The 27,574-nt window shown below is 54.5% G+C and overlaps 4 protein-coding genes across 5 annotated transcripts in view; 2 read left to right on the top strand and 2 right to left on the bottom strand.

The window, feature by feature from the left end:
• EFTUD2 (elongation factor Tu GTP binding domain containing 2) overlaps positions 1–6,627 on the bottom strand; it is a 34,978-nt gene extending 28,351 nt beyond the window's left edge. Inside the window, exons 1-2 of the mRNA XM_037067417.1 lie at positions 6,402–6,627; positions 2,867–2,975 (exon numbers count right to left, since the gene is read on the bottom strand). Of these exons, the coding sequence (XP_036923312.1) occupies positions 2,867–2,971 (105 nt within the window). The 5' untranslated portion in view covers positions 2,972–2,975; positions 6,402–6,627. The remainder of the gene's footprint in view (positions 1–2,866; positions 2,976–6,401) is intronic.
• A 130-nt stretch (positions 6,628–6,757) lies between these two features.
• On the top strand, positions 6,758–9,661 carry DNAAF19 (dynein axonemal assembly factor 19). The gene is made up of 4 exons (XM_037067402.1): positions 6,758–6,869; positions 7,565–7,716; positions 8,115–8,247; positions 8,872–9,661. Exons 2-4 carry the CDS (start codon positions 7,574–7,576, stop codon positions 9,325–9,327), a joined length of 732 nt encoding a protein of 243 aa, XP_036923297.1. The 5' UTR covers positions 6,758–6,869; positions 7,565–7,573; the 3' UTR covers positions 9,328–9,661.
• An 89-nt stretch (positions 9,662–9,750) lies between these two features.
• FAM187A (family with sequence similarity 187 member A) lies at positions 9,751–11,935 on the top strand. The gene has a single exon (XM_037067391.1). The coding sequence runs from the start codon at positions 10,357–10,359 to the stop codon at positions 11,599–11,601; it is 1,245 nt and encodes a 414-aa protein (XP_036923286.1). The 5' UTR covers positions 9,751–10,356; the 3' UTR covers positions 11,602–11,935.
• A 488-nt stretch (positions 11,936–12,423) lies between these two features.
• GFAP (glial fibrillary acidic protein) lies at positions 12,424–20,983 on the bottom strand. Of its 2 annotated transcripts, XM_037067372.1 has the most exons (10): positions 20,461–20,983; positions 19,526–19,586; positions 19,242–19,337; positions 18,395–18,556; positions 17,530–17,655; positions 17,099–17,319; positions 16,499–16,542; positions 16,023–16,142; positions 14,662–14,747; positions 12,424–14,012 (listed from the first exon to the last, which is right to left on the bottom strand). In XM_037067372.1, the coding sequence occupies exons 1-10, from the start codon at positions 20,925–20,927 to the stop codon at positions 13,971–13,973; spliced, it is 1,425 nt and encodes a 474-aa protein (XP_036923267.1). In that variant the 5' UTR covers positions 20,928–20,983; the 3' UTR covers positions 12,424–13,970. The 2 variants fall into 2 exon arrangements, with proteins under 2 accessions (XP_036923267.1, XP_036923273.1); XM_037067378.1 differs by lacking the exon at positions 16,023–16,142 and having other exon boundaries at positions 20,461–20,966.
• Between the last annotated feature and the right edge of the window lie 6,591 nt (positions 20,984–27,574).

The raw sequence follows: 27,574 nt of genomic DNA, 5'->3' as shown, positions 1-27,574 counted from the left end.
TCAGCAACTCTGCTTTTGGGAATATAACCCAGAGAAATTTCCACATGGTGCATAAAAGCAAGAACATCCATTGCAGTATTGTTTGTGCTGAGGGAAGGCTGGCGGCAGGTTACCTAGGTGCCCATCACTAAGTAACACACACCAGAAAGATCAGACGCCTCAGATTAAGACAACCACACAGCAACAGAGATGGATCCTGAAATGCATCACCTGCCCCACGCTGAGTGGGCAAAAGTAAGAAACAGAATGATACAGATAGTATGATTCCATTTACTTTAATACACACGCACAATGCAACTACACAAAAAAACTTACATACGTTAGATCAGTTACTATGGCAACAGGTATGAGAATATGATGAAAAGGAACAGGTTCATTGAACAAGAGCAGAGCCTTGCACAAGCAATACCGTGGTGCGTGAACTCGTGTGATGAACTCGACCTTCTGCACCGAGGTGGAAGCGTCCATACACAACCTAACCATTCTGTTCCATTGTTATTAACGGCTTTAGTGAGATGCAATTCATGTCCCATGCAATTCACCAATTTTACGTGCACAATTCAATTGTTTTTAGTATATTCAGAGTCGTACAACCATCACCACAATCAATTTTAGATCATTTTTATCACCTGAAAAGAAACTCTGTACCCTTCGGCCACCATTGCCCAGTTCCTCGCCCTGACCCAGACAATCACTGATTATTCTGCCTTCTGTCTCTACAGATGCCTCCCATTCTTCAGGTTCACTGTGCATGCGGCTTCCTCAGCTACCTTTCTTGGTTTTCCCAGCCAGGACTAATCCCTCCTTAGGTCCTGTTACCATGGATATCAGTAAATATGCCTTAAATGGCATTCGTCCCTTGCTGGCCCACATCACAGGCACTTCCGTGTGCACTTCATCTCCCCCGGCAAGCACGAGGCTCCTGGGGGCCTCTCCCTGCACTGTGATTCCTTGCAAACAGTAAGAGCTCTATATGCACTTAGTGAACAAATTCTTGGGTTTTATTTAGCCTGGAATTCAAGTTTGTTGTGATCATTTTGAGTTTAAGTTCCGTTCCCCAATATATTACCTTGTTTGATGTGTAAATTTTATAAATTTCTCTATCTTCACTGAAGTCATTGACAAAGAGGTGGAAAAGGATGGAACCGAGCACAGATGCCTAGGGCACATCACATGAGGTCTGGCAGTAACCCGCTAATCAAAACCCTTCCGGTACCGTTGTTCAGTGGCTGTGACCTCTTCTCATATTGGGACCCAGCCCACATCCTTCCCACAGGAATATCAGGAGATACAGTGGCTACCTCAGGAAGGGGAGTGAAATGGAGTAAGACCCAAGGAATATGTCCATCTGTTTGGTGTGAATAAGAATGTGTGCATGAATCATTTGTATAACAAAAATGATCTCTTTAAAATAAATTTTTACAAAGAAAATAATTGGTTTATAAGAAAAAATAAGACATCAAATGACTTGCCCAAGTCAAGATACATGGTATTTATAGCATACCCTGCACTTGTACCTCAATCTTTTCATTGTAAAAAGGAAAATTAAAAAAACAAACAAAAAAACACTCATATGAGCTTCCTACGTGTCCACTGTCACGTTTTAAAAATCCCTTCCGTAATTTTCACCACAGATGCGTCATCACACTAGCCTGTAGTTTCAGAAATGCAGTGAGTGCCTCGTCTCCATCTTGAAAAGTAGGACGAGTCACCTGATTCCCTTTCTAGCGTCACAGCCAGGGTCCAGTTTCTTAAAGATGACCGCAGTGGCTTTCAGGTAACCTCTGCAAGGTCTCCCCACCGGCCCACCCAGGACCTGACGCACCTGAGCCTGGAGCCTTGGATGCATCCAAGGCTGCAAGATGCTCTCTCTTTCACTTCACCTGCATGGCTTCAATGTTCTTTCTCCACCGTCTATTCTACTTTTTCTAGTTTGAAGGACATTTTCCCTGATGGAGCAGAGAGATGGCAGCCGGGACATTTGCTATGCTTCCCTAATGTTTTGTTCCTGTCACACCCCCACTGATGAGCAGTGGGCCTGTTGACTTCTTGCTCTGAACACTGCTAAAACATAAAAGCCGCCTTTGGTGTCTTTGCAAGCCTCTGACCATTCTGGACTTCACCCTCCATAACCCTCCCAAAGGGGAGTTGTAGGCACCTGCACCTTCGCTTTCTATTGCTTTGATTCATCTTTCAAAATCTGAGCTTATAGGAAAGTTCCCAGTGCAGCTGCGGATGGAAAACATGACTGTTTTTTATTTCCTTTTGGAACTTCAGTAGCTAAATTCCTAGGTTAGGTGCAGTATAAGACCCCAGTAAGTCACATTATATTTTTTTATTTATCCCTTCCTGAGGGCATTTTTTTCACTGCTTCTAGAGAGAAAGGAAGGGTGGGGGAGAGGGGGAGAGGGAGAGAGGGAAGGAGGGAAGAAGGGAGAGAGGTAGAGAGAAGGAGGGGGAGAAAGGTAGAGAGGAGAGGGAGAGAGGGAGAGAGGGAGAGAGGGAGAGAGGGAGAGAGGGAGAGAGGGGAGGGGGAGGGGGAGGGAAGGAGGAGGGAGGGAGAGAGAAAGAGGGAGGGGGTGGAGACAGAGAGTGAGTGAGAAACATGGACTTGGTTGCCTTCTCATATGTGTCCCAACAGGGGGGATCAATCCCAAAACCTGGGTATGTGCCCTGACCAGGAGTCGAACCAGTGACCCTTCGGACTATAGGATGACACTCCAACCAGCTGAGCTGCACCGGTCAGGGCAATAAGTCATCTTATAAACAGGGCAAAGTTAGAGATGTACACAGCTTTTATGGGAGCACGGAGCAATCAGTACTTCATTGCTTTTCTAAAAAAGAAAAAAGCAATAATTCGTCTTACCTCATCAAGATCTTTGGTCTCTCTGCCCAGTTCATCATCATCTTCATCAGAATCTAGCTCTGGTCCAATATAATTCCCAAACTCATCATACAAGTCAGTATCCATGATGCTAAAATTCAAGAAGAGGAGTCAGATTCTGGCATGCTCACAGGGCCTCCGTGATATGGCCCCGCCCGTCTAGGCTTACAGTCAGCCAGACCCCCTTCACACATCGCCCCGGCAATCACACCGACTTACTGGCGGCTCCCCAGAGGCCTGTACTCTCCCCTCCACTCTCTTCTACTCATTGTCTCTGTTTACACACTCTTTTTTTTGTAATACCAAAGAAATTTAAAACACCTTAATTCCAGAAGGTCTCAGAATCAGCACGAACAGCTTCCTTTTCCCTGAATTATCTGAACGCACGTTGCTGACACCGTGCCTTGTCAGCACCCAGGACGTCGGTGCAGCGGCTGGCGCATGGCGGCCTGACTGCACAGGGCCCTCCCGCTAAGAAAGCCTTTCACACTTTCAAAGAGCAGAAAACTCAAAAGAATACTATTTGATGATCTATGAAAATTACATGAAATTCAAATTTCAACATCTATAAAAATAGCCATGTGGGGACGCAGCCCTGTTCATTCATTCATATTGTCTGTGGTTGCTCTCACGCTGCATCAGCGGAGCTGCAACTGGGCCCATATGGCCCAGAAAGCCTAAAATATTCACTACAGAAAAGGTCTGCCAACTGTTGCATTAGTGTGTGTGGTTCCGACAAACAAGAACATCCCCCTACGTAATCGTAACACAACTGCCAAAATCAGAGAACCAGACACATGACTACCACCTAATCCACAGACCCCAAGTTGCCCAAACTGTCCTGATGGTGACCGGCACAGCAAAGGACCCAGCCCAGGACTGTACGTTAGCATTCAGCTGTCGTATCTTTAGTCTCTTTCACTCTGGAACAGTTCCTCGGTCTTTCCTCGACTTCTATGACTTGACACCTTTGAAGATTACAGGCCAGCGAGCGCATTTGTAAAATGTCCCTTAATTTAGGTGTGTCTAATGTTTCCTCATAATTAGGTTAAGGTGATGCATTTTTTTGAAGATTTTATTTATTTATCTTTAGAGGGGAAGGGTTAGGGAGAGAAATGTATATAGTTGCCTCTTGTGCATCCCTTGCTGGGAACTGCCCTACAACCCAGGCATGTGCCCAGACTGGGAATCAAACTGTGATCCTTTGGTTCACAGGCCCACGCTCAATCCACTGACCTATACCAGCCAGGGTGTGATGCTATGTTCTTTCTAGTGCATCTCCGATCAGGTGGTGCATGATTTTATTTTTTGAGAGAGAGAGAAAGGGAGAAAGAGAAACATCGATATAAGAGAGAAACGCCAATAGGACAACCATACGAGCATACGGTTGCCTTCCGTACGCTCGTATGCACCCTGACCACGAATTGAACCTGCAACCCTTTGGTTATGGGATGATGCTCCAACGGAGCCACACTGGCGAGGGCAGTACGTGATTTTAATTTGTCCCCTCGGTGGAGATGTTACCTTAATCACTTGATTACACTGGTGTCTGCCAGGATTTCTACTGTAAAGTTACCTGTGTTCTCTTTGCAATTAGTACGTATTTTGTGGGTCTTCTCTACTTCAATTACTGAAATTCTACTTGAAGTACAGTTCAAATGCCATCTCTTTCAAGCTTTCCTGGATCCTCAGTTTCCCATTCCCCTGTGCTGCTACAACCTTCTGCACCTTTATCAGCATGCGACTGTGCAGCAGGACAGTTAACTGTACTAATCACCACCACCAACAGCTCTACAGCTTACAAGCGATAAACAACACCACAGAGCGTGGGTTAAGGGCCTGGGCTCTGGAGCTGGGAGACTCGGATGTGAATCCTAACTTCATCACTTCATAACTGTGCAACTTCAGGTAAGTCACTTCTCCTCTCTAAACCAGTTTCCTCAACTGGAAAATGGAGCAAACAATTTGCACTGCATGAAAGATTATGAGCATTAAATAAGACAGTCCCAGGCTCAATAAATGTTAGCTACCATTATTTTTTGGCCACTCTTGACCCCCGGGACCCTGTGTGCCATGTGCATCAATAGCACTGTTAAATATTAAGTAAATGGAATGTTTAATTTTGAGAGACTATTGTTTCTTGCCCTAGGTTAGTCCTTCTGCCTCCCTCAACGCAACCTGTTGAGCGCTGATTGTAAATAAAAGACAGAATTATGAGCCCTGGCTGGTGTAGCTCAGTGGATTGAGCGCAGGCCTGAGAACCAGACGATGGCTGTTCGATTCCCAGTCAGGGCACATGCCTGAGTTGCAGGCCAGTTCCCGGTTCCCGGCAGGGGACGCACGAGAGGCAGCCATACATTGGTATTTCTCTCCCTCTCTCCTTCCCTTCCCCTCTAAAGATAAAGAAATAAAAATTTTTAAAAAAGCCATACACTATTTTAAAAAAAAGACAGAATTATGAGCTCCACGGACTAGTAACTAATGAGACAGACACACCAATTGGGTGCAATTGGCTGCCTTCTCATACACACCCGACACAGGGAGCAAACCTGCAACCTGGGTATGTGCCCTGACTGGGACTCGAATCTGTGACCCTCTTTAGTCTGCGAGACAACACTCCAGCCAACTGAGCCACACCAGCCAGGGTGGTGTAACTTTCGACACCCATAGAGATCCTTTTCACTTCCAAAGAGCTATCACATCTATGCTCATTTCACTCTCCCAAGATCTATGAAGTGATTGCAGACATTTTTATATAAGGCTGTTCATAGGACAAACCAAGGTAATTTCTGCTTCAGGGCCATTGTACTCGCTATTCTCCTCTAACATGCTCTTCTTTTGGATTATTTATACCTTGTTCTTTCATTTCACCCAGGTCTCTATAGAAATGTCACCTTTTCTGAGAAACCTTCACTTGTCACTCTAAAAAAGCGCCCCCCACACTCTCCAACCCCACGTTCACTGTTTCACTGTCACTAACATTTACCATTAGCTAAACACATCGATCAATGTGTTTACTGTCATCTCCCCAACTGCAATTTAAACAAGGACTTTATTTCCCCCCACTTAGAACAGTGTCTGGCACAATACAGGGCCTCGATAAGTATTTATTGAATGAATGAATGACTCCAACAAGGAACAGAGAAGATCGCTGACTCGCCCACTGTCGCCCTTTTGGTACCGTACCTCACTGCAACTTCCCGCTATAATGCGGGCTCTCAAAGGAATGCAGAATAAGGATTGAGGAAGCTTAGCAGAACAGCGAAAGAAAAACCTCAGCCCAAGGAAAGAATTTTATGGATGGACAGCAATGAAGGAATCTCGGAATCCTAGAATGTGTGTTGGGGGGTGGGGGGCGGGTCTTTCGTTCCCTTTCCCGCTCCACATCTCAATTTACCCACGTGTAAAGTGAAAAAGCAAACAGTATATAAAGCCTTTCCCAGATCTGACGTTACTTAATTGCCCATCCCACCGGAGCAACTTTCCCATGCCGTTGACCCGCGTCAGCTCAGCTCACCTCGCTCCTGCTCTGCCGAAAGCTCCAGGTAGGCCGACGGAGACCGCCTTCCGCCCCACGCAGCCGCACCGCCTGCGCCTGGTGTCCGGAAGGACCCCGGAGACGCTGCAGTCGCGTTCTGCCGCGGAGGACAGCCCTTTGCCGGAGGACCAGCTCGGAGCAATGGCGACCGCGGACACAAGCACCAGCAAGGTGGAGTTGTGGGCCCCCAACCGAGGCGCAGGCTGCTCCCGAAAGAGTGAGGCCTAAAGAGGATCGAGTCTGATCAGGCGCCTCGGGACCACACTGCAAAGGGGCCTTCGAGCCGATCACGTGGGCAGGGTGTTGGAGTAGTTGCTAGGCAACCAAAGCCGCTGGCCGTGGTCTACGAGGAGCGGTTGTGTACCCGAGTTATCTGGCAATCTCGGAAGAAAGCAAGGGAACCAGGGGCAGGGCTTTTGGGGCGACCGACGGTCGGGGAGCAAGAGGGTTAGTTATGTTTACTCAGAACAGGATAGAAACCAGAACACCTGAGTTCAATTCCTGGTCGGTCCAGCCCCCTTCTCGGTGTTCAGCTTACGCACAGCACGTCGGGGTGGCGGGGGGAGGACTATAGGCTTGCTTGCAGGCACCCTGCTGACCGGCGGTAGGGGGCTGTTGGTGATGACTCCGCCGCAACATCTAGCTCACTGCACAGCAGGCTGAGGTTCCAAGGGGTCTCACAGCGAGTAAAAGCCAGAGAGCCAAGACTGGAGCCCGTATAGATAGATGATCTCCCTGTAGAACAGGTCCCTCCCTCAGCGTCAGATACACGGAGGCTGCAGAACTAAAGAGGTCGCCCGAGCATAGCTCGCTCTGCGGAAAAGTGACAGGACTGAATCCTGACATCCAAATGCTTCCTCCTCTAAAGCACTGATGTTAAAATATTCCTAGAGAAAGAGAAAAAAAATGAAGACATGGCTCCATGCTCAGAGTCAGGACTCTTTTATTTTCAGTGACAACGAATCTTAAGCGAATCCTCACTGTGTAGGATTTTTGTAAACTGCCCCACCCACCCACCCAAGACGAGTGACAAGTTATCCAGAGTGTTTTGGGTCATTTTGTGGGCTAGCAAAGAATCTAGGCGCACTCTCCTTCCTCTGTGATTGACCTTCCACTTGTGTGCATTCCCTTCACCTTTCCAGGCACAGGTCATGGAGAGGAATGACATCATTGACTTCAAGGCTCTGGAGAAAGAGCTGCAGGCTGCACTTGCTGCTGATGAGAAGTACCAGCGGGAAAACGCTGCCAAGTTACGGGCAGTGGAGCAGAGGGTGGCTTCCTATGAGGAGTTCAGGTGGGCTTCATGTCATTTTTCTCAGGCCCTCCTATTATGGGGGAATGTGGTGGATAAGAGCCCGTGCTTTAGAGTCAGACAATTCTGGGCTCAGTCCCGGTCCTGCCCTCCACGACCTGTGTGATCTAGTGCAAGTCACTGAATCTCTCTGAGCCTCTGTTCCTCATCTGTAAGAGAGAGTAGCCATTGAATGAGTTATTACATGGAAGTCTTCTGAACACAATGTCTGGGGCATGGGGCGTGCTTAAAAGCTGTCAGCTATTGTTGCTGCTGTTATTATTTTTATTATTGTCACACTGACCTGCCAACGGGTTCGGCCTGTATCATGCAAAATCCAGCTACCCCGTGGCTGCAGACAGCATTAGGTCCATCCCTTAATCCCTGTCCTTTGCCCACAGGGGTATTGTCCTGGCCTCACATCTGAAGCCACTAGAGCGGAAAGACAAGGTAGGAGGAGAGAGGACCATGCCCTGGAACTGTCACGCTACTCAGGGAACGTCCTCCCAGGATGAAACCACGGCCATCGCCCGGGTAGGTGAGGCCCAGCAGGACACCCCCCTAAACCGCCAGTCCTGTTTCCTTACAACACATACCATTTCCTTATTCCTCACGTTAAGTCAACAGAGGCAGGTTTCTGCCTCCGTCCCAGAAAGAAAAGCAACATTAGATGGTGAGGGTGAGTTCAGTAGCACAGAACAAACAGGAAGCTGTGCGAGGCAGGTCCCTGGCTGCCAGCCCTTTGACTTGCATTCACAGATAGAGTTGGGTTGCTCCGGGTTCTCTGGTACAATGGCCAGAGAATGGCCCTGTGCCGGTGCTGGGAGGGAGACCCAGCCTGACGGATCCTTAACGCTCACCTTAAGTTCTTTCCCTCTTCCCGAGATTTCAGTCACCCCTTCTGCCCTGCTTAGAGTAAACCCTGACTTTCTCTCACATTCATCAGTAGGAAAAACCTGGTACAATTAAAAATCATGGCCTGCGTTCTTTAGGATCCTCTCTCACCTGCAAATGAGACCCACATGGACCAGAGCCTTCCCAGTGCTCAGAGAGCAGTAGCAGCTGAGCCAAGATGAAATCCCACAGGCTCCCCTTACTCTCGCGGTCACAGAGCAGCTGGAAGAGCTCTGAATTCCTCTTTCCTCTTTTGTGGTCTAGGAGAAAACACCACTGCAGCTGGAGACCTCAGCAGAGTTCTACCGGGACTGGCGGCGATACTTGCGCAGTGGGCCGGAGCGCTATCAGGCCCTGCTGCAGCTTGGAGGTCCCAAGCTGGGCCAGCTCTTCCAGACGGACGTGGGGTTTGGACTTCTAGGGGAGCTGCTGGTGGCACTGGCTGATCACGTGAGGCCGGCTGACCGGCTGGTGGTGCTGGGGATCCTACGCAGCTTGGCCAGCACCGGGCGCTTCGCCCTGAACCTGAGCCTGATGAGCCACACCGAGAGATCAAGCTGCAAAGGCTTGTTTCAGAAGTTGCAGGCCATGGGCACCCCCACACCTGTGAAGGAGGGTCTCGGCCAGGGGGAGCAGGGTCTGGAGGGGCAGCCTGGTGGGCTCCAGGAGGAGGAGAAGCTCTTACAAGAGCTGCTAGAGTTGTACCAAGTGGACTTTTAGGACCAATTATCTTTAGAGCCCCCCAGTGGTCACTGGAGGCTTGTGTTGGTGGTCCTGAGGGCTCAGCAGGACTCTAATGAGAAACCCACACTCACTTCCCTTTTCAACGTAGAATCTTCAGAACAAAAGCTGGAACTGAATGTTCCCCTCTTCTCTACCCCTCAGTGGCTCGATATTCTGAACGGTGTAGATCCATAGGATGGCCAAAGGCCCAGGAAGTCGAAAGAGCTGTGCTTCCCACCCTTAGGATCTGCCAAGCCTGTGGCTCATCATCACCCTCAGAGATGGGCACGTGCCCAACCAAATGCTGGCTACTCTAGTGACAGTCTCCCCCAAAAGGGAAAAAGCAAAATCATCCTGCCTCCATGGTAAACAAATACTGATCTCCATAGCTTTTAACAAGAATATTTACAACATAAAACCAATGAATGGACACTTAAAAGGGTCAAATATTACCTTATTTGAGGGGCAATATTTTCCCTGGGGACTGAGGTCCTGGGCGGGCTGGGGCTGGGAAAGCCCCAAGCTACCGCTGTAGGTCTGACCAGACTCCTAGGCTTCTTCCAATGGCCAGATGGGGAAGGCGGTGGGCTTCCTTCAACCCCTGGCTAACCAGTAGGAAGACCTCTCCACTAGGCAGGCAGGGCAAGGCCGGGAGCCCGGAGGCAGGATTTCCCTGTCCAGCCCCTGGGCCCTTGCTTCTAATTCCAGTTTCTCCTGATCCATTCTTGGGTGAGTGCCAGTGTTCTAGAAGGGGGAGAGAGGGCCAGGTTCTAGAATGGCTTTTCCTGGAGATCACATCTGTCACCTTAGAAGGGCATCTTTTATGTCCACTGGGAGTAAGTTGCCCTGCCTTTGGCTCTTGTCCCTGCAAATTGTTGCTTCTTTTCTTTTCTTTCTTTTCTTGGCTTAATCCTTTCCTCATAAAGATGCCTCTCTCGGCGGTGATTTCTAGAAGTTCCTTGGGCTTTTAGTGTCTTGGTTTTGCCTTGGCCCTTCTGGCCCTTCTGGCCCTTCCCTGCTTCTGGCATGAGCCTGGCCCGTGCTGCTGTGCTCCTGGGGGTGTGGGGGAGCCTCCAGGCCTTTGAAATCGTGGAGAAGGAGAACATTTTCCAGAGGACCCCCTGCCCTGCTTTCCTGATGTTCGACAACGCGGCCTACCTGGCCGACATGAGCTTCGAGCTGCCCTGCCACTGTAAGCCCGAGGAGGTGCCTGCCGTGGTCTGGTACTATCAGAAGCACCTGGGCAGCAGCCACACCACCATCCTGACGGACTTCGACGGGCACGTGCTGACAGAGGCAGCCCACGTGCGGGTGGGCAGTGACCTGCTGGCCCGCTTCAGCATTCGCATGTTCAGCCTTTTGGTTTTCCGGGCCCAGCCCAAGGACTCGGGCTTGTATTTTTGTGGCACGCGCAAGGGGGACTACTTCTATGCCTACGATGTGGACATCCAGAGCGGTGAGGGAATGGTGGCCACCTTCAAGGACCTGGGCCAGGAGCCCTTTTCGGACGAGTACCGTGGAGGCCTCCGTGTCTTCACCACATTCTGGGAGTGGACCCCCTGTGACCGCTGCGGGGTGCGTGGGGAGCAGTGGCGCATTGGCCTCTGCTACCTGCAGAGCCCAGACCTCTCCCCACGTTTCCTCAAGACTCTGCCAGACGTGGTATCCTGCGGTTCACGGGCCGTGCCCAGGAAGCTTCAGGCCCTGGCCAAGGACCACACACCCGAGCTGCTGGTTCAGAGCTGCATGGAGCCCTGCCAGAATGTGACGACGGTCCGTAGGGGCGTGATGGCCATTCTCAACTACGTGTCCAAAGTGGGCAGACGGCCCTGGGTGCCCCCGGTGCCCATTCAATACCACCAGCAAAGGCTGGGCCACGGACTCATTATCTCCTGCCCGGGAGCCCGGCCAGAGCATGCTGTGGCCTGGGACAAGGACCAGCAGGGCTTCTATCGCACACAGTACTTGAAGGGTGTCAACAGGTCCATGAGGGTGTTCATCGACCATGGCAATCACCTCCACATCCGCTTCACCCAGCTGGACGACAGGGGCACCTACTACTGCTGGCGGCAGGGCGTGCGGATCGCCGGGTTCCGACTGGGCGTGACCTCGGGAGGGCGCTACAAGGTCTCATTCTCAGACCCTGAGGTCCGCTCCGCCCTGGAGCTCACCCTAATAGGGTACCTGCTCCTCACAGCAGTCTTCATCACCATTCACCTTTGTCGTTGCTGCTGCTACTTATTTCGCTGTTATCCCAGCTTCTCTCCCTAGGCTCTCCCCCATCTCTGAAGACCCGTGCGCTCAAGTGTGTTTTTTAAATGATTCCAGATGCCTCTGGGTAGGCACCCTGGGCTGGGACCCGGGGCAAATGGGTAGGGACACATTTGTTAGTTACAACCTACTCCCCATTTTCTTGGGCACATCTGGGACCTGACTGGGGAAGTGGGGAAGCCTGAGGTGGTGGGAGATGGGGACCGGGGCAGGGATGGAAGTAGCCAAGGTGCACGCCTTCCGACTTCAGCAGATCACAGAAGGAAGAAGGGAGCCTAATATGTATCAAATGGCCTATTCAGTATAAAACCATGTTTGAGGTGCTTTATTTTCTCATCTTTGAGGATTGCCAAATAGGTGCTGGTTGAATTGGGGGTGGCGGGGGGGAGGAAGAAAAAGAGTGGGGGGCGCTCATACACGTTCTCTCTGCCTTCCTCCCAGTCTTGCCCTTGGACTGGCTGGTAGAAATGGCAGGTTTGGGAGGAAAGGTAGACTAGAATAGGGGAAATGGGTGAGTAAAGTGGAGGTCAAATTCAGGGATTTCCTGAGAAACTGTACTCAGGCTGGGGACTGGGGGGGAGAAGAGGGGCATGGGGCAAAGGTCAGGGTAGAATGGGGGCCCCAGGGCCGTTACGGTGGAGCAAGGTTGGGTTTGGGAGGTGGATTTGTCGTGTGGCTGCTGCTGTGGCGGGGCTGGGGGTGCGTGGGGTGAGCTCTGAAGAGGATCAGCCACGGGAGACAAGTTGGGTCTCGTCCAAGGCAACTTGCTGCCCCCTCCCCAGCCCCAGCTTCTCCTGAACAGATCAGAGTCCATGCTGGGGAGACACAGCAGGCGGTTTTATTTACCTCAGTAACTACAGGCAGCAGTGGGGCCCCGAGGGTTAGCGTCAGTGGGTGGCAGGGGGTGTCAGAGAAAGGGCCCCAAGCCTTGGAAAGAGGGAGGGGCTCCCACTTCTCCCTCCCTTCGGCCTTAGACGAAAGAGGGGGACCCTGGAGTGAGGCCTCCCAGTCCCATTTCTGGGCACAGATAATCCCGTGCCCCCCACAGTCCTCCCGTGCAAAGCAGAGCAGGCGCTCTGGGTGGAGGTGTCGCCCACCCCCCACCAGGCTGTAGGAACACAAACTCAGGCTTCACTCTGCTCATGCCTCAGTCTCCAGAATCATAGAATAGAGTGCTACCTAAAATGCTGGGGTACACTTCGCACTTGAGCAGGAGGGGACACAGGGCCCTTGGCTTAGGGAAAAGCATCAGGCCACTGCGGGGTGCGGGGAGGCAGAGCTGTGAGGCCGGCTTCCCCCCGCAGGCTTTGCTGGGGGTGGGAGGCGGCAGCAGCTGGGGCTTGGGGGGGCAGGGGTTGTGCAGCAAGGAAGGGGCAGAGCTGGGACAAAGTGTGCCCTACCCCTGCGGATAGCAGCCCCTTTCTCTCCTGTTTCAGTATCTTCTAGAGGATGAGTCACCTCCTTGATTCCCATGATCCAGAGGCCAAGTGTGACTGGTCACCCACAGCCCCAGCTCCGATGTCTGGCATCATCCCACTGCCGCCTCCACCGTCTCTACCTGCTGTCCTGCCCCCTAGCCACATGGGGGAAGTTTGACCTCTCTGTGCTGACACCGAGGGGCCAGGCAGCACCCCCTGCTCCTTCCCAGCACCTCTTCCCTCTTCACTTCCACTGAGATCCCCTAAGTGCTGAGAATCAAGCTCCCACCTGCCCATATGGCAGCTCAGTGGGGCTGAGACACTTTAAGTCATCATTTAGGAGGCCCCTCCGGAATCTGGGCAGGGCAGGAATTCTGTCTGCTTCGGACTCCAGGTGGCAGGATACCCCAGCCTACTCTCACACTGGCCAGGGTCCCTCTAGATTAAGATGAGCCTCTGGCCAGGGCTGCCTCGCCTGCGGGGACTTCCCCTTCCTGTCTCAGAGTGGTTTTCTTCCAGCAGCCTGAGGAAACTCAAAGACCCACTTCCCAGATAGCCCAGAGACCTCCAGCACTGGCAACAGTTGCCATGGCAACTGGGATTAGGATACGGAGGGTGATTTATTAGGTCTCCAGGCCCTCCCCAACTTCTCTCTTCCCTCCTAATTCAAGCTCGAGCTCTGGCTGTGCCCCTCCTGGCTGCCCCTGTGGGGTGAGTGCCCCGTTAGGTGGAGTTGCTGGGAGTGAGTGGGCTGGGTGCCGCCTGTCAGGCCTAGTGCTGATGGATCCTAGGGCAAAAGCTGGCAGAGAGCCTAGAGGGGAGGGGAGCGGCTGCGGTGAGGGGGCGGGGCTCAGGTCTGGGGAAGCTAGCTATCAGAGGAGGAGCAAGTATCCTGTCTCCTACTGAAGGCTCCTCCCACTTTGGGGCAGGGGCCACCAAGTGGTTCCCGCCTCACATCACATCCTTGTGTTCCTGCTTGGACTCCTTAATGACCTGCAAGGGGCAGAGAAGTTGCATGGTGCCACAGTTAGGAGCTCACACAGACCCTGGGTCCACCGTGGCCAGGCCATGTGACCTTGGGCAAGTCCCCAGCCTCCCTGGGTCTCTGTCTTCAAAGAAAGTAACCAGAACTCCCTCCTGCAGCAGTCAGAGGGGGAAAGGGACCACCCCTGTAGATCACCTAGCCCCGTGCCTGGCACGCGGTCAGCTGCCTGGGGAAAGTTAGCCAGTACTGTGGCCGATGTGATGGGGAATGGGTTATGCTGAATGCGTCTTTCCCATTCCTCTGGCAGGTTCCCATGACCAAGCTGGGAGTGGAGAGTTGGGAGTGGAAACCTGTAACTTTACATTTCCCCTACCCCCGCCCCCCAGGCCTGGCACTGGGTTACCTAAGTCAAGAAAGGGAGAAAGCCCAAGTCAGGACCCCATCCAGTGGCCTGGGCATCCGGGCTCCCCTTAAACTGTCGATGGAGGGGCTGAGGGACTTACAGGCAGGTTCCTTCCCCTCTTCCAGAGCCTCCCCAGGAAGCTATTGAGAACCTTCTCTGTGCCAGTTCAGGTTTTACCCCAGAGCCTGGCCTCAAGAATTCCTGGGGGCAGCCAGAGCCTGAAGGAGCCAGAATCTCGGGTCTCCTCTCCTCACCTCTCCATCTCGCATCTCCACAGTCTTCACCACGATGTTCCTTTTGAGGTGGCCCTCGGACATGGACTTGGTGTCCAGGCTAGTTTCTGCGGGTGTGAGGAGAGGAGGCCTTCTGTGGGCTCTGGGGCCACCAGGCATCCTCAGGAATCCTCTACCACCCTCGGCTCCCCATCACACCCAGATCATGAGTAGGAAAGCCCACTCGACCAGGCAGGGAAGGCCTCAGCTCCTTCAAAGGGGCTGGCAACCCCAAGTCCCCTACTGGGTTGAGCATGACCTGGCATTCTGTCCACTGCGCTGTTGCTCTCCTAGCCTGGCTGCATTTCGGTCCTTCTGCAAGCCCTTGCCTGGAGCCCAGCTTTCTGACAATGTAGAACCATGCCGAGGAAGGAGCCCCTGAGCTTTGAAATCAGGCAGGCCAGAATTCGAGTCCCAGCTCAGCCACTCACCAGCCACACGACTGCAGGCAAGTCAATTTACCTCTCTCAGCCTCAGTTTCCTCATCTGCAAAATGGGGATGCTGGGACCTACTTCTCTAGGTGGGAGTGAGGAGTCAGTTAACCGAAATAATGTATGTGAAGTGATTGGCTCAATACATGTGGGCCCCTTTCCTGTCCACCTTCCCCTTTTCTACTTCCCCCTGTCACTTCTCTGGGCCTTAGTGACCCTTTACTGTCTGGGACTTGGCAGCATTACCTCTGGCCCCTCTGGTTAACCCGTCTGAGGCTGAACTAAGCCCCAGGACACACACATCTAGTATTCCTGAATTTCTAGGTCAGAAGAATTTTTCCCCCAGAGCTGATAACCATCTGAGGGCCACATACGAGTAAGAAGTAATTTAGTTTATCCCCCGCTCGGAGAGAAAACTATAACATGTCAACCTCACTAATATTTAAAATTAAGAGCAGGGAACGAAAAGTTTATTCACTGTGAGAACAGCAGGCCAGGGGGACATAATCCTCTGGGCTGAATCAGCATCAAGCGGAGCCTCGGAGCCTCGGAGCCTCGGGGACAGACAGAGCAAGCAGAGAGCCTGGCCACTGGGCACAGCAGGACCTTAAGGGTCTGCTCAGTGATGGGGAAGAGGCGAGGCAGAGGCTGCCATTTCCCCGGGGTCCCACAGCATCGCGTCCGAGGACGTAACACCCCGAACACTGGCCAGCTCTGCTTGTTGAACCCACAACCACCCCTGTGCCAGCTCCCGGGCTGGGCCCTGAGGTTGCTAGGGAGAAGACACAGGCTGGCCTGTCAGGGGAACCCGGAGGACAGAGCCCGAGAGGATGGGGAACATGGACTTGGGTAGGGGGGTCCCTCCCTGCCAAGTGGAGAAAAGCACCGTGTCTGAGAGGCAGGCAGCTAACCGCGAGCCGGTGGGGCTCCGTTTACAATCTGGTGAGCCTGAATTGGTATGACGTGTACTGTGAGGCTTTTGAGATGTCTTGTGACCTTGTGACCTTCCCCTTCTTTGGTGCTTTTGCCCCCTGTAGTGACAAGCAGTTAAAAAACAAAACAAAACATAAAACACTCAGAGGAGCAGAGCTTGCTCAGGGATCTGTGGACAGGTCAAGATCCTCACCCAATTCTGTGGCAGAATGGGGTACAGGGATAGAAGAGGGCCGCAGAGCAGGGCAGGGCAGGGGTCGCTGCGAGCCCCACCTGAAATGCCCTGAAATGGTGTAGTCTGGAAAGGAGCTCTGCTACGAATTAGGAAAGCCCTCAAGGAGACCCCCAGACCCTTTTGGTCCAGGTTCTCCGCCCCTGGCCAGAGCAGCAGCCCCCAGGCCTGGGGGAGGGGCAGTGACCCAGTACCCTGGGCACACGGCCCAGCTCTACTGACCTCGGATCTGCAGGTTGGAGAAGGTCTGCACAGGAATAGTGATGCTGAAAAACAGCAGAGGGAAGGGGTGACCAGCTGCCCAAGGACATCCCAGGCCAGGTCCCGGCACACAGTTATTGTAAGGAGCACGTTCCCTAACTTTCCTCAGCAGCCAACAAGCCGGAGCTCCAAGCGCACACAAGGGGCTTGGGCCTTACCCGCGAACACGTTCATCTGATGGGAAGTCTGGGCTTGGAAGACGGCCAAGGGGAGGGGAGAGTGGCAAAGAAAGTTCTAAGGAGGTGGAAAAGAGAGGTCTGGGGAAAAGAAGTCCAATTTTGTTGGGATGGCGGGGGATGAGGCTTTCAGGTTAGGGGAGGTGACCCAAGTCCTTGCCCTGGGACCTAATCAGCATTGGTTGAATTGAATCCATTCGTTCGTTCATTCATTCATTCATCAAACATCCATTGAATACCTTCCCGTGTGTTAGGCGAGCCCTGTGCTGGGCCCTGGGATAGCTGGGGACTGGACACAGGCTGCATAAGTCCCTTAAGGGAACAAAGCGACGACGCTAGCGGGAAGCAGCAGGGCGGATTTTCTAGAGCTGCCGTCAGGGCTCACCGGTTCTCCTCGCCCTCCAGCAGCTTCCTATAGGTGGCGATCTCGATGTCCAGCGCCAGCTTAATGTTGAGCAGGTCCTGGTACTCTTGCAGGTGATGGGCCATCTGGTCCTTGAGGGTCTGCCCCTCCTCCTCCAGCCGGGCCAGAGCCTCCTGATAACTCGCTGCCTCCCGCGCATGGCGCTCCTCCTGCTCTCGCATCTGCCTCTCCAGGGACTCATTCTGTAGGGCGGAGCGAGTCTGTCCCTGGAGGCATCTTCATGCCCTGGGACGGACCTACTCAAGGATGCTTCGAGGCCCCGCCCCCAGGCCTGGGGTCGCCCTGGGCACTGCACCTCCAGCATTCCCTGTGATGATGGCCTGTCCCGTCTCCCACTGGCCATCCCCAGCTCGCAGCCCCGTCTACCCACCTCGGGCTCTGCTCAAGCTCACCGTGCCGCGCAAGGACTCCAGGTCGCAGGTCAAAGCCTGCAGCTGGCGGCGGTAGTCATTGGCCTCGTGCTTGGCCTGGCGGAGCAGCTCCGAGTTGCGCGCAGCGGCGTCTGTCAGGTCCGCAAACTATTAATAAACGGGGAGAGGGCCCTATGCTGAGGGGCGGGTGCAGCGGTGCGTGGGGAGCTGTGTGGGAAGAGGTGGCCTCTGGGAAGTCAGGGGGATGGGCAGGACACCAGGGTTGGGGTCCAGGTCACCTGGGACAGTGGCCCTGGGTGGGATTTTTCCCAGCAACAGTGACCCATGGATAGAGGACACAGAAGCCACGGCTGCATCTTCAGATACCATATCTGGGTGCCCATCACATCTTCCTGGTCAGACATGTATCTGTTGCCTGGGCAGTGCCTGGCATGCAATAGATTCCCAATAGCCCAGAACACGGATGGGGGAGGCAGCCAGAAGCAGGCTACCCAGTGACATGGCTAGGGTTGGAAATGTAGCTCCACCTCTGAGAAGCTGTGTGACTTTGAGCAAATTAGTTAACCTCTCTGGACTTCAGTTCTCATATCTATCAAAGAACAGTGCCTACTTCATAGTAAGAAAATTTATGCAGAGGACAAGGCCTGGCACACAACAGTGCTGTCTAGTAATAGTAGTAGTAGTAGTAGTAGTAGTAGTAATAGCAATAAGTTCTTATTGGAAGTAATATTGTCTGTGTTTCCCTGGGCAAGTCACCTCACATCTCTCGTGGGTGTCAGCCACCCAGAGAGGATCCTCTCCCAGCTTCCTTCCCACTCCTTTCCTGATTCTCTTGTCCCACCCCAGGAGGGCTGCCTGGAGGAGGTAGGCTGGCCCACAGGGCTACCTTGGACCGGTACCACTCCTCTGCCTCGTGCATGTTGCTGGATGCCACTGCCTCATACTGGGTGCGGATCTCTCGCAGGGCCGCCGTGAGGTCCGGCTTGGCCACATCCAGCTCCACGTGGACCTGCTGCCGGGCCAGCTGCTCCTGGAGCTCCCGCACCTCCTGACCAGGGTGCAAAAAGGGACAGCAGGGCTCAGAGCCATGGCTGCAGTTGGGGGTTGCCCGGAACATCATGCCCTCTTCTGCCTGGCTGTTGGACGCGCACGCTGGCTAAGGGAAGTGAGACTGTCCTAGCTGGTGGAAGTGCTTGGCCCTGGCTGGGGGAGGCAGTGAGGAGTTTGGGGTCCTCGTGGCGTCCTCCCCACCTTGGATGTGCCGGACACTGAAAGTGTGCCCCTGTCCTTACGAGGGAATGTCTGAGTCCCTGTGTGGGGGTGTGCCCACGGGTTCCCAGGTTCCGTGGGTTCATATGTGCTGAATCCATGATCTGAGGTCAGAGCTCATGGGATCTTTGTTATGAACGGTTCTCAGTTCAATGGAGATAGATGGCAGAATGGATGGGGTCAGAGAGACTAACAGTGTGACTTTGGCAAGTTCTTTAACCTCTCCAGGCTTCAGCAGCCTCTGTGAAAGGTTGATAACCTCAGTGTCATCTTTCAGCAGTGATACTGAAAGGTTTCCCGTCTCACAGGACGGTCTCGAGGAGAAAGGAGGCAACGAGGTTTGGTGGCTCTCGTTAAGTTAAGCCTCTCTGCCTCCGTCCCACTCAGTTTCTCTCTCAGTTTTCGGCCTCTCCCTCTCTGGTCCAGTCTCTGTGTGGCCTCTCTGCCCTCTGTCCCGGCTTTACCTCCTCATGGATCTTCCTCAAGAACCGGATTTCCTCCTCCAGAGACTCGATCTTCCTCTCCAGATCCAGCCGGGCCAGGGTGGCATCATCTGCCTCCTAGAGCAGGAAGGAGGCGAGGGTTCACTCTGACACCAGACTCCTCCTCTCCCTAGCCTTTTCTGGTCCCCCCTCTAGGGCTTGGGGAGCAGCACATCTCTTGGGAGGGCTGGTCTTGGGGGCTGTGTTGGGGTGGGCTGCCATCAACCTTTCCCCCCTCCTACACCCCATCCCTCCATCCCCCTGACCTGTCGATAGGCGGCTAGGTTGTTCTCGGCCTCCAGCCTCAGGTTGGTTTCCTCCTGGAGCCTGGGGAAGGAGGACACATTCCTGTGCCTGCGCTCTTCTCAGGACTCTTGGAGCCCTGGCCCAGTCTCCCTGGAGGTGGCTGCCGGAGAGACTCCTCCCACCCGGCCCCGGGGACTAACTAACAGAGGGGCAGGAGGAGAGACTTGGCCAGCAGGGGCCTTTACTCATTACTAAGCTGCCTTATCAGGGTCGCTGTAGCCGCCTGCCCACACAGGTGCTTCCGCCAGCATGCATCCACTGCTACACACGCGCCCTCCTGCACTTGAGGGCGCGTGCCCAGCTGGCTCAGCGAAGCACCATGCCCCTGGGGTTTCCTCTGGCCTTTGGAAATGGGTTTTATTGAGATCTCTGCTTCGCAGCTGTGCAAGCTGATGAGCCTTGACTGGGAGCATAAACTGGTGATTGACAGTCACCTGCGCTCTGAAACCAGGATGTCCTGCTCTTCCCCCCACTCCCCAGTCCTCCCAGTGTGCACTGAACTCCCCTTCCAATTCCTCCACTACACAGACCTAGGCTCAGAGTAGGTGAGCTCCCCACCCACAGTCACAGGGCCCCACAGTGAATAAAACACACAGACCCTCTCCACTGGGGTCCCTGGCTGCTTTGGCCCAGACTTTCCCAGTGGGGACGTGCAGAGAGTAAGTACCCTTTCTTCCTGGCAGAAGGTCTTTGAAACAGATTCCTGAGACTCTGGGCCTTCTCCCAGCCCCTCCCAGCATTTGGGGGTCAGGGACAGCCCTCCCTTCCCGGAGGGGTGGAAACCAGTGAGCAGGGAGGCAGGGTCCCCCCAGCGCAATTCCCTGTAGGCCTTCTGGCACTTTCTCTTGGGGGCTCAGTCCACTCTGCTCATGAGGCCCCTCTCCCAGGCCCTTACTTCTGCCTCAGGGTGCCCAGGTCCTGTGCCAGATTGTCCCTCTCGACCTCGAGCCTCGTGCTGCTGGCAGTGAGGTGATCAAGCCGCAGCCGCAGCTCACGCAGCTCAGCCTGGTACACGTCAGCCAGCTTGGTGGGCTCCTTGGCCCGCAGCTGGTTCAGCTCCGCGGCCAGTGCCTTGTTCTGCTGCTCCAGGAAGCGCACCTTCTCGATGTAGCTGGCGAAGCGGTCGTTGAGCTCCATCATCTCTGCCCGCTCACTGGCCCGAGTCTCCTTGAAGCCAGCATTGAGTGCCCCAGCGAGGGAGAAGTCCACCCTGGCTGGGAGTGGGGGTGGCATTCGAGCCAGGGAGAGGCGGAAGCCGGGACCCAGGCCCAGGCGGCGGCCTGGAGTCAGGTCCCCTGCCACTGTCTCGAAGGAGGAAACATAGGAGCGGCGGGTAGCAGAAGTGACCCTTTTCCTCTCCATCCTGGCTGGGCTCTGCACACTCTTGGGATGTGAGGGTTTTATGGAGGAGTGGGCTGGCCAGGCACTGTCCGGAGTGTCCCTGTTAACACCCCCTGGCATAGCCTGAGGGGGTGGGACTGGGCTGCAGCCCAGCCACGGGGAGAGCGCCTCTCACCCCACTGAGCTCATTGTGCTCCAGAGACAGGGCCTCCTCCCGTGCCAGCGCCAGTCTGGCCGCAGACGGAGGCACTGGTGGGCAGTGCCCGGGCCGGATGCTGGGGCTGAGGCCCAGGAGAATCTCTCTCTAGGAAGGTGGGTCCAGAAAGGGCTGGAGCCCTGACTGGTGTGGCTCATTTGGTTGGGAATCATGGGACAAAGTCAAAGTTTGCTGGTTCAACTCCCAGTCAGGGCACATGCCTGGGTTGCAGGCCAGTTCCCAGCAGGGGACTCACGAGAGGCAACCATACATTGATATTTCCCTCCTTCTCTCCTTCCCTTCCTTTCTAAAGATAAATAAATAAAAAATTGTTAAAAAAATAATAATTATTAAAGAAAGAAAGAAAGAAAGGGCTGGGCCAGGTGACCTGTGACCTGCCTTCTAACTGTTAGGTCCCATAACCTAGGCCTCCCATCAGTCAGCCCTTGTCCTGACAGGTGCTGGGCATTTGACAAAGAACACAACTCTTCCCGAGCCTTAAGGAACAGCCTACGTTGTAGTTTCCTGCCGAGGCCCAGTTCCCAGTAGATTGCTGGAGTCCTTCCCTCTGAGTACAACATCCCGTATTCCTGCCTTCTCCTCGTCCCCAGTGTTCTGGGGCTGCAGGCTGGAATGGACTCTAGCCCTTTGTCTGCCGGGTGGATCGAGGCCTTTAGCAATGAGGAGATGACCGAAGGAAGTCGCTAGGGTGAGAGCAGGCAGGCCCCGCACTCTTTGGCCCCGTCCCTGGATCACTCTCAGGCCCTGCCTCAGTCACACTGGGCTCATCCTTCCGTGCCCAGCCTCCCTGCACCCCTCCCAGAGCCCAGGGCTTGACAGCTCCACAAAGCAGTTATGAATGAGCTGGCTGTCCCTTCTCCCAACTTTGCTTCTGCAATACCCTGTTTCCCTGGCCACCCCTCACCTCATTCTCACACTGAAGATTTATCTCCTTTGAGTTCCCGCAAATTAGGTCGAGAAGACGAGAAAGCCCTCTGGGGATGGGTGGGTTTGGGAACCCATGAACCTTGCTTCCAAACTGGAAACCTGGGGCCTGCACCCTGTTGCTCCTTGAGACTTCAAAGCCATCCACTGCTTTTACTCTAGCCCCGAAGGGTCAGCGCCCCAACCAGGACGCCCAGCCATCTGTGTCTATGACTTCTGGGAAGGGGACAGCCTTCCTCTCCCCCACCCCTACTCTGCCCCCTGCCCATGCCTGGGCCTCTGATCCCTTTTCCCGGCACTCGCTGAATGGAGCCTTGTTCTCCGCTGCCGGTGAGGGCGCCACGCAGTGAGGGTGGCCCCCAGGGGGCTGTGCTATTTTTATTCCGGGTTGTCAGGCTGTTAGGAGGGGTACAGCCCAAGCCCCGCCCCCCGCCCCAGCTCAAAGAGCTTCTCAGAAAGCATCTGACGGGGCTGGAGTGCGGCAGGGAGCAGGCTCGGCGCCCAACCCTGGCCACTGTGTCTGTGCCAAGGTGAGTCATTCAGTGGGCACCAGGGGAAGGCCCTGGGGGCGGCCAGCCCAGCACTGCCCTGTCTCCAGCCTGCAGACAAGGCTGGCCACTCCCCTTCTCCTCAGGCTCTCCCAGGCAGCTCCATGCCCTTACCCCGAGCTGGAGAAGTGCTCTTCATCTGGGCACATTATGGGGTTTCCCCTGTAAGTCCCAGCACAGAGAGAGGAGATAAGAGTCTCTAAGTCTTCGCCGCTTTGGACTCCAGAGCCTAAGCCATTTATTTCATGGGGAGGCAATCCTGAAGACGGGGGTGCTCAGTGACTTTTGGTCCTGTTGTAGGTGGGGTAGCTGGGGAAGGACAAAGCTCATTAAAAGAAGAGCAAGACTGAGGACAAAACTCTGTCCCAGCTCTCCTCTCCATGGTCAGCAGTGACTGCCTTTCCAGCTTCCAGGCAAGTCACCATGCGTCGTCTCTGATTCTTGTTCAAGTTAAGTCTGGTTGAGGCGCCAAGCAGCCCTGGGGGGCAACAGACCCAACAAGAGCAGAAAGTGCTTGTCAGTCAGTGACGTCCAGTGACTTGTACCTGTGTGTGTGTGTGTGTGTGTGTGTGAGAGAGAGAGAGAGAGAGAGAGAGAGAGAGAGACACGGGCCCGTTTCAGCAGCAGCAGGTGGAGGCTCTGCCTTCACTCCCTTCAGTCGCCTCCCTGGTCCCCTGTCACAGACCCCAGCCTCTTGCTCAGTCTTCAGCCCCATCCCCGCACTCAGGCCTTCCCTAAGGACGCCCACACAGAGAACCAGCACGAAAGATGGGCTTGGTCATGGTTGTGTGCCCAACTTACGGCATTTGTGTTGTACATTCCTCGTAGAAAAAGCAGAAAACACAGATACACACATACAAGAAATTGAATTAGCCCTAATTTGGCTGCCTGGAGATTTCCCCCACACATATAAATTCATGTTTTCACAAGTGAGCTCATGGTGCACAAATTATTTTGTAATTTGCTTCTTTTTACTCAACAATATGTTGTGAACATCTTTCTATATCAATAAATATTGTTTATATCCTCATTTTAACAGCTACATGGTTGTTCCCTATACGCAGATTTTACTAAGCCCTACTGTTAACAAGTATGTTTTCCTGTGTGTGCGTGTGTGTGTTTGTGTGTGTTCTAGGTTACACTATGATGCATGTCTGCCCTGGGCAGTGTTCTCAGCCTCCTCTGCTACCTGCATCCCCTGGCCTGGCTCAGGCCCCATCCACAAGGTGCTTCCCCTCCTGCTACTGTGACCAGTGGGCCTCAGCGTCTGGAGCCTCAGGCCAACCCCGAGGCCCACTTCTTCACTAGACAGCAGGAAGCTGTGGGCCGGGGAGAGGATGCCTGGGTGACCCTCCACAGGGCCTACCGCCAAGCTGTGGCCCACTTCAAGTTGAGGTAGAGATAAGATGACCCCCTACCCCGTGTGCCCCCTCCCCTGCGTCAGAATCTGCCAGGATGCCCATCTGCTAACAGGTGCAAGTGCCTCTCAGGACAGACCAACGCCACACTTGGCCTTGCCCACCCATGAGGTGCCTAGCATTTTCCAGGTTTGCCAGCCTCCAATTCAAGGGCCTGGTTTGCCATTAGACTGCTGCCCACTGGCTCTGCCTGAGCCCCCACCCCTCTCCCCAGGCCTGGCACAGCCTGGTGGACAGCAGGCATGGGATGAAGAGAACAAGGCTCTCCCTGGTCGACTCCTCGTGTGCCCCTCAGTCTGTCCGTCCAGACTCGTCCCTGAGGAAAGGAGCCAGGCCGCTCTGGCCACTAGATGGCAGTGCTCATCTGCCCGGGCTCTGTCCACCGTGGCGGGGCCACAGCCATTTAGAGGCAGGAAGAACATCCGACTCAGGTGTAGGCAGGGTTGCCCAAACCCAAATTGGTATCACCCTGAGGCATCACCCCTTTATTTTCTGAGGTTGCCTCTGACCACACAGCAATGCCCTCTGGGGGAAAGAGCGAGGCTGTGGCCACTCAATAGCTGTATGATCTTGGCTGACTTCAGGAACCTTCTCTTGAGTCTCCATTTCCACATTTATAAAATGGGGGCTAGCGATACTTACAAGGTAGCTATGAGGATAAAGTCAGTGGAAGCCAGAGGCAGCAGGTACTTGACGAATCGTAGCTCCCATTTAATGGGAGCACCCACCTCACTGGTGCTTTCCCTGTCTCCGACTTGGCAAGTGCATTGGTGATGGGGTGGGCCCCGAGTGGGCGCTGGGCCCCCTGGGGGTGGCGGTGTAGGCCACATGTCCTGTAGGCAGTTACCTGGCACTGTGGACCGGACACAGGGGGCAGCAGCCAGGGAGGAGAAGGTGGGAGACCACACCATTTGCCCCTAGATCACCGGTTGTTTGTGGCTCAGGCCTTGCGAGCAGACACAGGTAAGTCATCTCCAACTGCCCCGGAGGAACTCAGGATAGAGGCTGTTTCCAGCTGCTTTCTCGCCTCGCTGACTCCCCCACCCCTGCCTGCCCTTCCCCAGCCCCAGACTAGAGGCCCCAACTCCCTCTGGGTGTATCATCTCCCTCAGCCGTGGGTCCATCTCTCCGATACCTTGTCCAACGCTTCCTAAAGAGAGGGGCCTCGTCCCCTCCCGTGGATGGGGCTTCCCAGTGCTGGGACCTGTTTCATCAGACTGGGATCACCCTAAGGATAGGGTCTGTTTGCTCCTTCAGACTAAGGCGCCCACAGGACAGGGGCCACTGTTTCTGCTCGAATGGAACTCCCTGACAAGAGAGCCCAGGGGTCACTGTCAGCAGGATGCTCCTTGGGGGCAGGGGTTGTCTCATTCCAGCTGGAGGACAGCTGCCACAGGCCAGGGTAGGCTCCTTCTGCCCCAGCCTGTGCCAGGCCAGCCAGCCTCTGCTGGTTAAAAGCACCAAACTTCTATGGTTGCAAAAGGGTACCTGGCTGAACCCCCAGTTTCCTCCCCCTTCCTCTTCCCTGTCCCATCTCAGCACGTAGTCACCTTCACAGACCTGTGTGCCAGGCCGCTTCGCTGGGGTTGATAAGCCCGGGCTCTTTCTTTCCCCCCTTCTTCCCCCACCAGCCTGGGCCCCGCTCCAGCCTCCCCCCACCTCTCAGCCTCTCGCCCTGAGACCCGCTTTTTAATTGCTTTCCCAGATCTGCTCTGCTCCCCGCTCCCCTCCATCTCCCTGCCTGACTGCGTCCCTCTGGGAGGGTGAGAGGCGGGGACCAGATGTGTCCCTGGCGGGAGGACGGGGCTGGCGGGCAGCCTGCCGTTTCCAATTCAGTGGTCCTCCAAATGCACAGGCTGAACCAGGACACGGTGGGGGGGGGGCGCTGTATGTGAGCTGGAACACAGTTGGTCTCCGGCTCTGCCCCCCTGGGGTGACTTTGGCCCTCGCAGCCCCAAAACCTCCATCCCAAACCTTTGTGGGGCCCTCTCCACAAAAAAACCATGGAGGGGAAGACAGCCATGAACCAGATTTTGTCTGGGAACCAGGATCCCCCCCAAACTGAGCCAAGAGCCAAAGGGACATTCCTGGGGACAAAGGGGCAGAGGTCCAGGAGGCAGGACTCCTGAGTTAGCAGCCACTAAGGAGGGTCCTCGTGTGACGACGAGGTCCCCTGTGGGGACCAAGCTGATGACTGAGGGTGAGGAGGCCCCAGGGGGGCGGGGGGCAAGCCCAGTCCTCTCCCCTGAACAGATTGTAACACTGATGGGGGGGGGGGGTTGGCCTACACTCAGGTGACAGGGGCAGGCACTATCCTGACATGCTGCACAAAGGGACTGTGACATGTTCTCCGGGTCTGAAACCCCTGGCACTGAGCCTGGTCCTGTGAGTTTGGCCCCTAGACCCGAGCTGTGGGCCTGAGAAGACAGTACTTCTAAGCACCCAGAAGCAGAGTTGGGGGCTCGGCACAGATCACCCAGGCGGAAGAGGCAGGGTGAAGTGGGGAGAGGGACCTCTGAGTAGCTTGGGCCTGCAGTGGACAGGGGAGCCATCGATTGCCATGTCTTACAGATGGGCTCTCTCTCTGTAAGAACGATCCCATCTAGACTCTCATCCCCACCCACAGAGGTTGGCTGAGAGCTGTCAGCTCATGCCCACCTCAGCCCCTGCCAGTTCCCAGGGAACAGGGACCAGCCAGGCTGCCTTCTGGCCAGTGGGTACTTTCAGCCCCACCTCCCGTGATTGAGGGCAGGAGCCACACATGCTTAACTCCATGGGCAGAATCTTTGTGCATTTACTGGGTTACCTGAGAGCACATTTTGCCCACGGAGCCACAAATGTTTGCTGAGCAAATGACCATCTGCAGAACATCCTTGTCTGGACTGACATCTTCCACTTGCATGAGCTGCCCCCAGCCCAAGTGAATTCTGCCTCATGCAATGGACTCTCTTGTGCGAGGCTTGCCCTGCTGGCCTTCGTTGCCAGCTGCCTTGCCCTGTGCCTGCTGCCTCTGCACCTGCAGGGGCAGTGGTGATGATCAAATGAGGTAATATATGTGAGGGCCCCAGGAAAGAGAAAGTTGTTCAATTTGAACCCAGCTAGCACTCAGCAAGGCCTCCTAAGGTCACCGTACCACGCCAGGCTGCTGGAGGCTACAGATGTGAAGTTGTGACTGCTTCCGTGGGAATCACGAGACACCGGGGGAAAAACCTCATTAAGACTAATTAGAGAGGAGGAAACCCCAGACACGCAGAAAGAAAGGATGTCTGTTCACTTCTTGAGAAGCAGCTTGGCACCATGCAGAAGACTAGACCTCGGTTCGAATCCCGACACTGCCACTTGCTGTCTAACCCTGGGCATGTCTGGTTTGACTTCCTGAGTCTGCGTCCTCATTAGACCTCACAGGATCGAGAACTTCTGTGAAGACGCCTGCAGTGGGTAAGAGCTCAGGGCTCTGTTTGGCATCCTCTCCACACCTCCAAAGAGCAGTCAAAACTGAGGGGGAGAGGCGCACCAGGTCGAAGGGGAAGCTGCTCCTGCAGAACAGCGAGGCCTCGTTTG

Source organism: Sturnira hondurensis, unplaced genomic scaffold, assembly GCF_014824575.4.
Source record: "Sturnira hondurensis isolate 20B ecotype Veracruz unplaced genomic scaffold, ASM1482457v3 Scaffold0001221, whole genome shotgun sequence".
NCBI lineage: Eukaryota > Metazoa > Chordata > Mammalia > Chiroptera > Phyllostomidae > Sturnira > Sturnira hondurensis.
The sequence above is the reverse complement of the archived record's forward strand: the minus strand, read 5'-3'. Positions and strand labels throughout refer to the sequence as shown.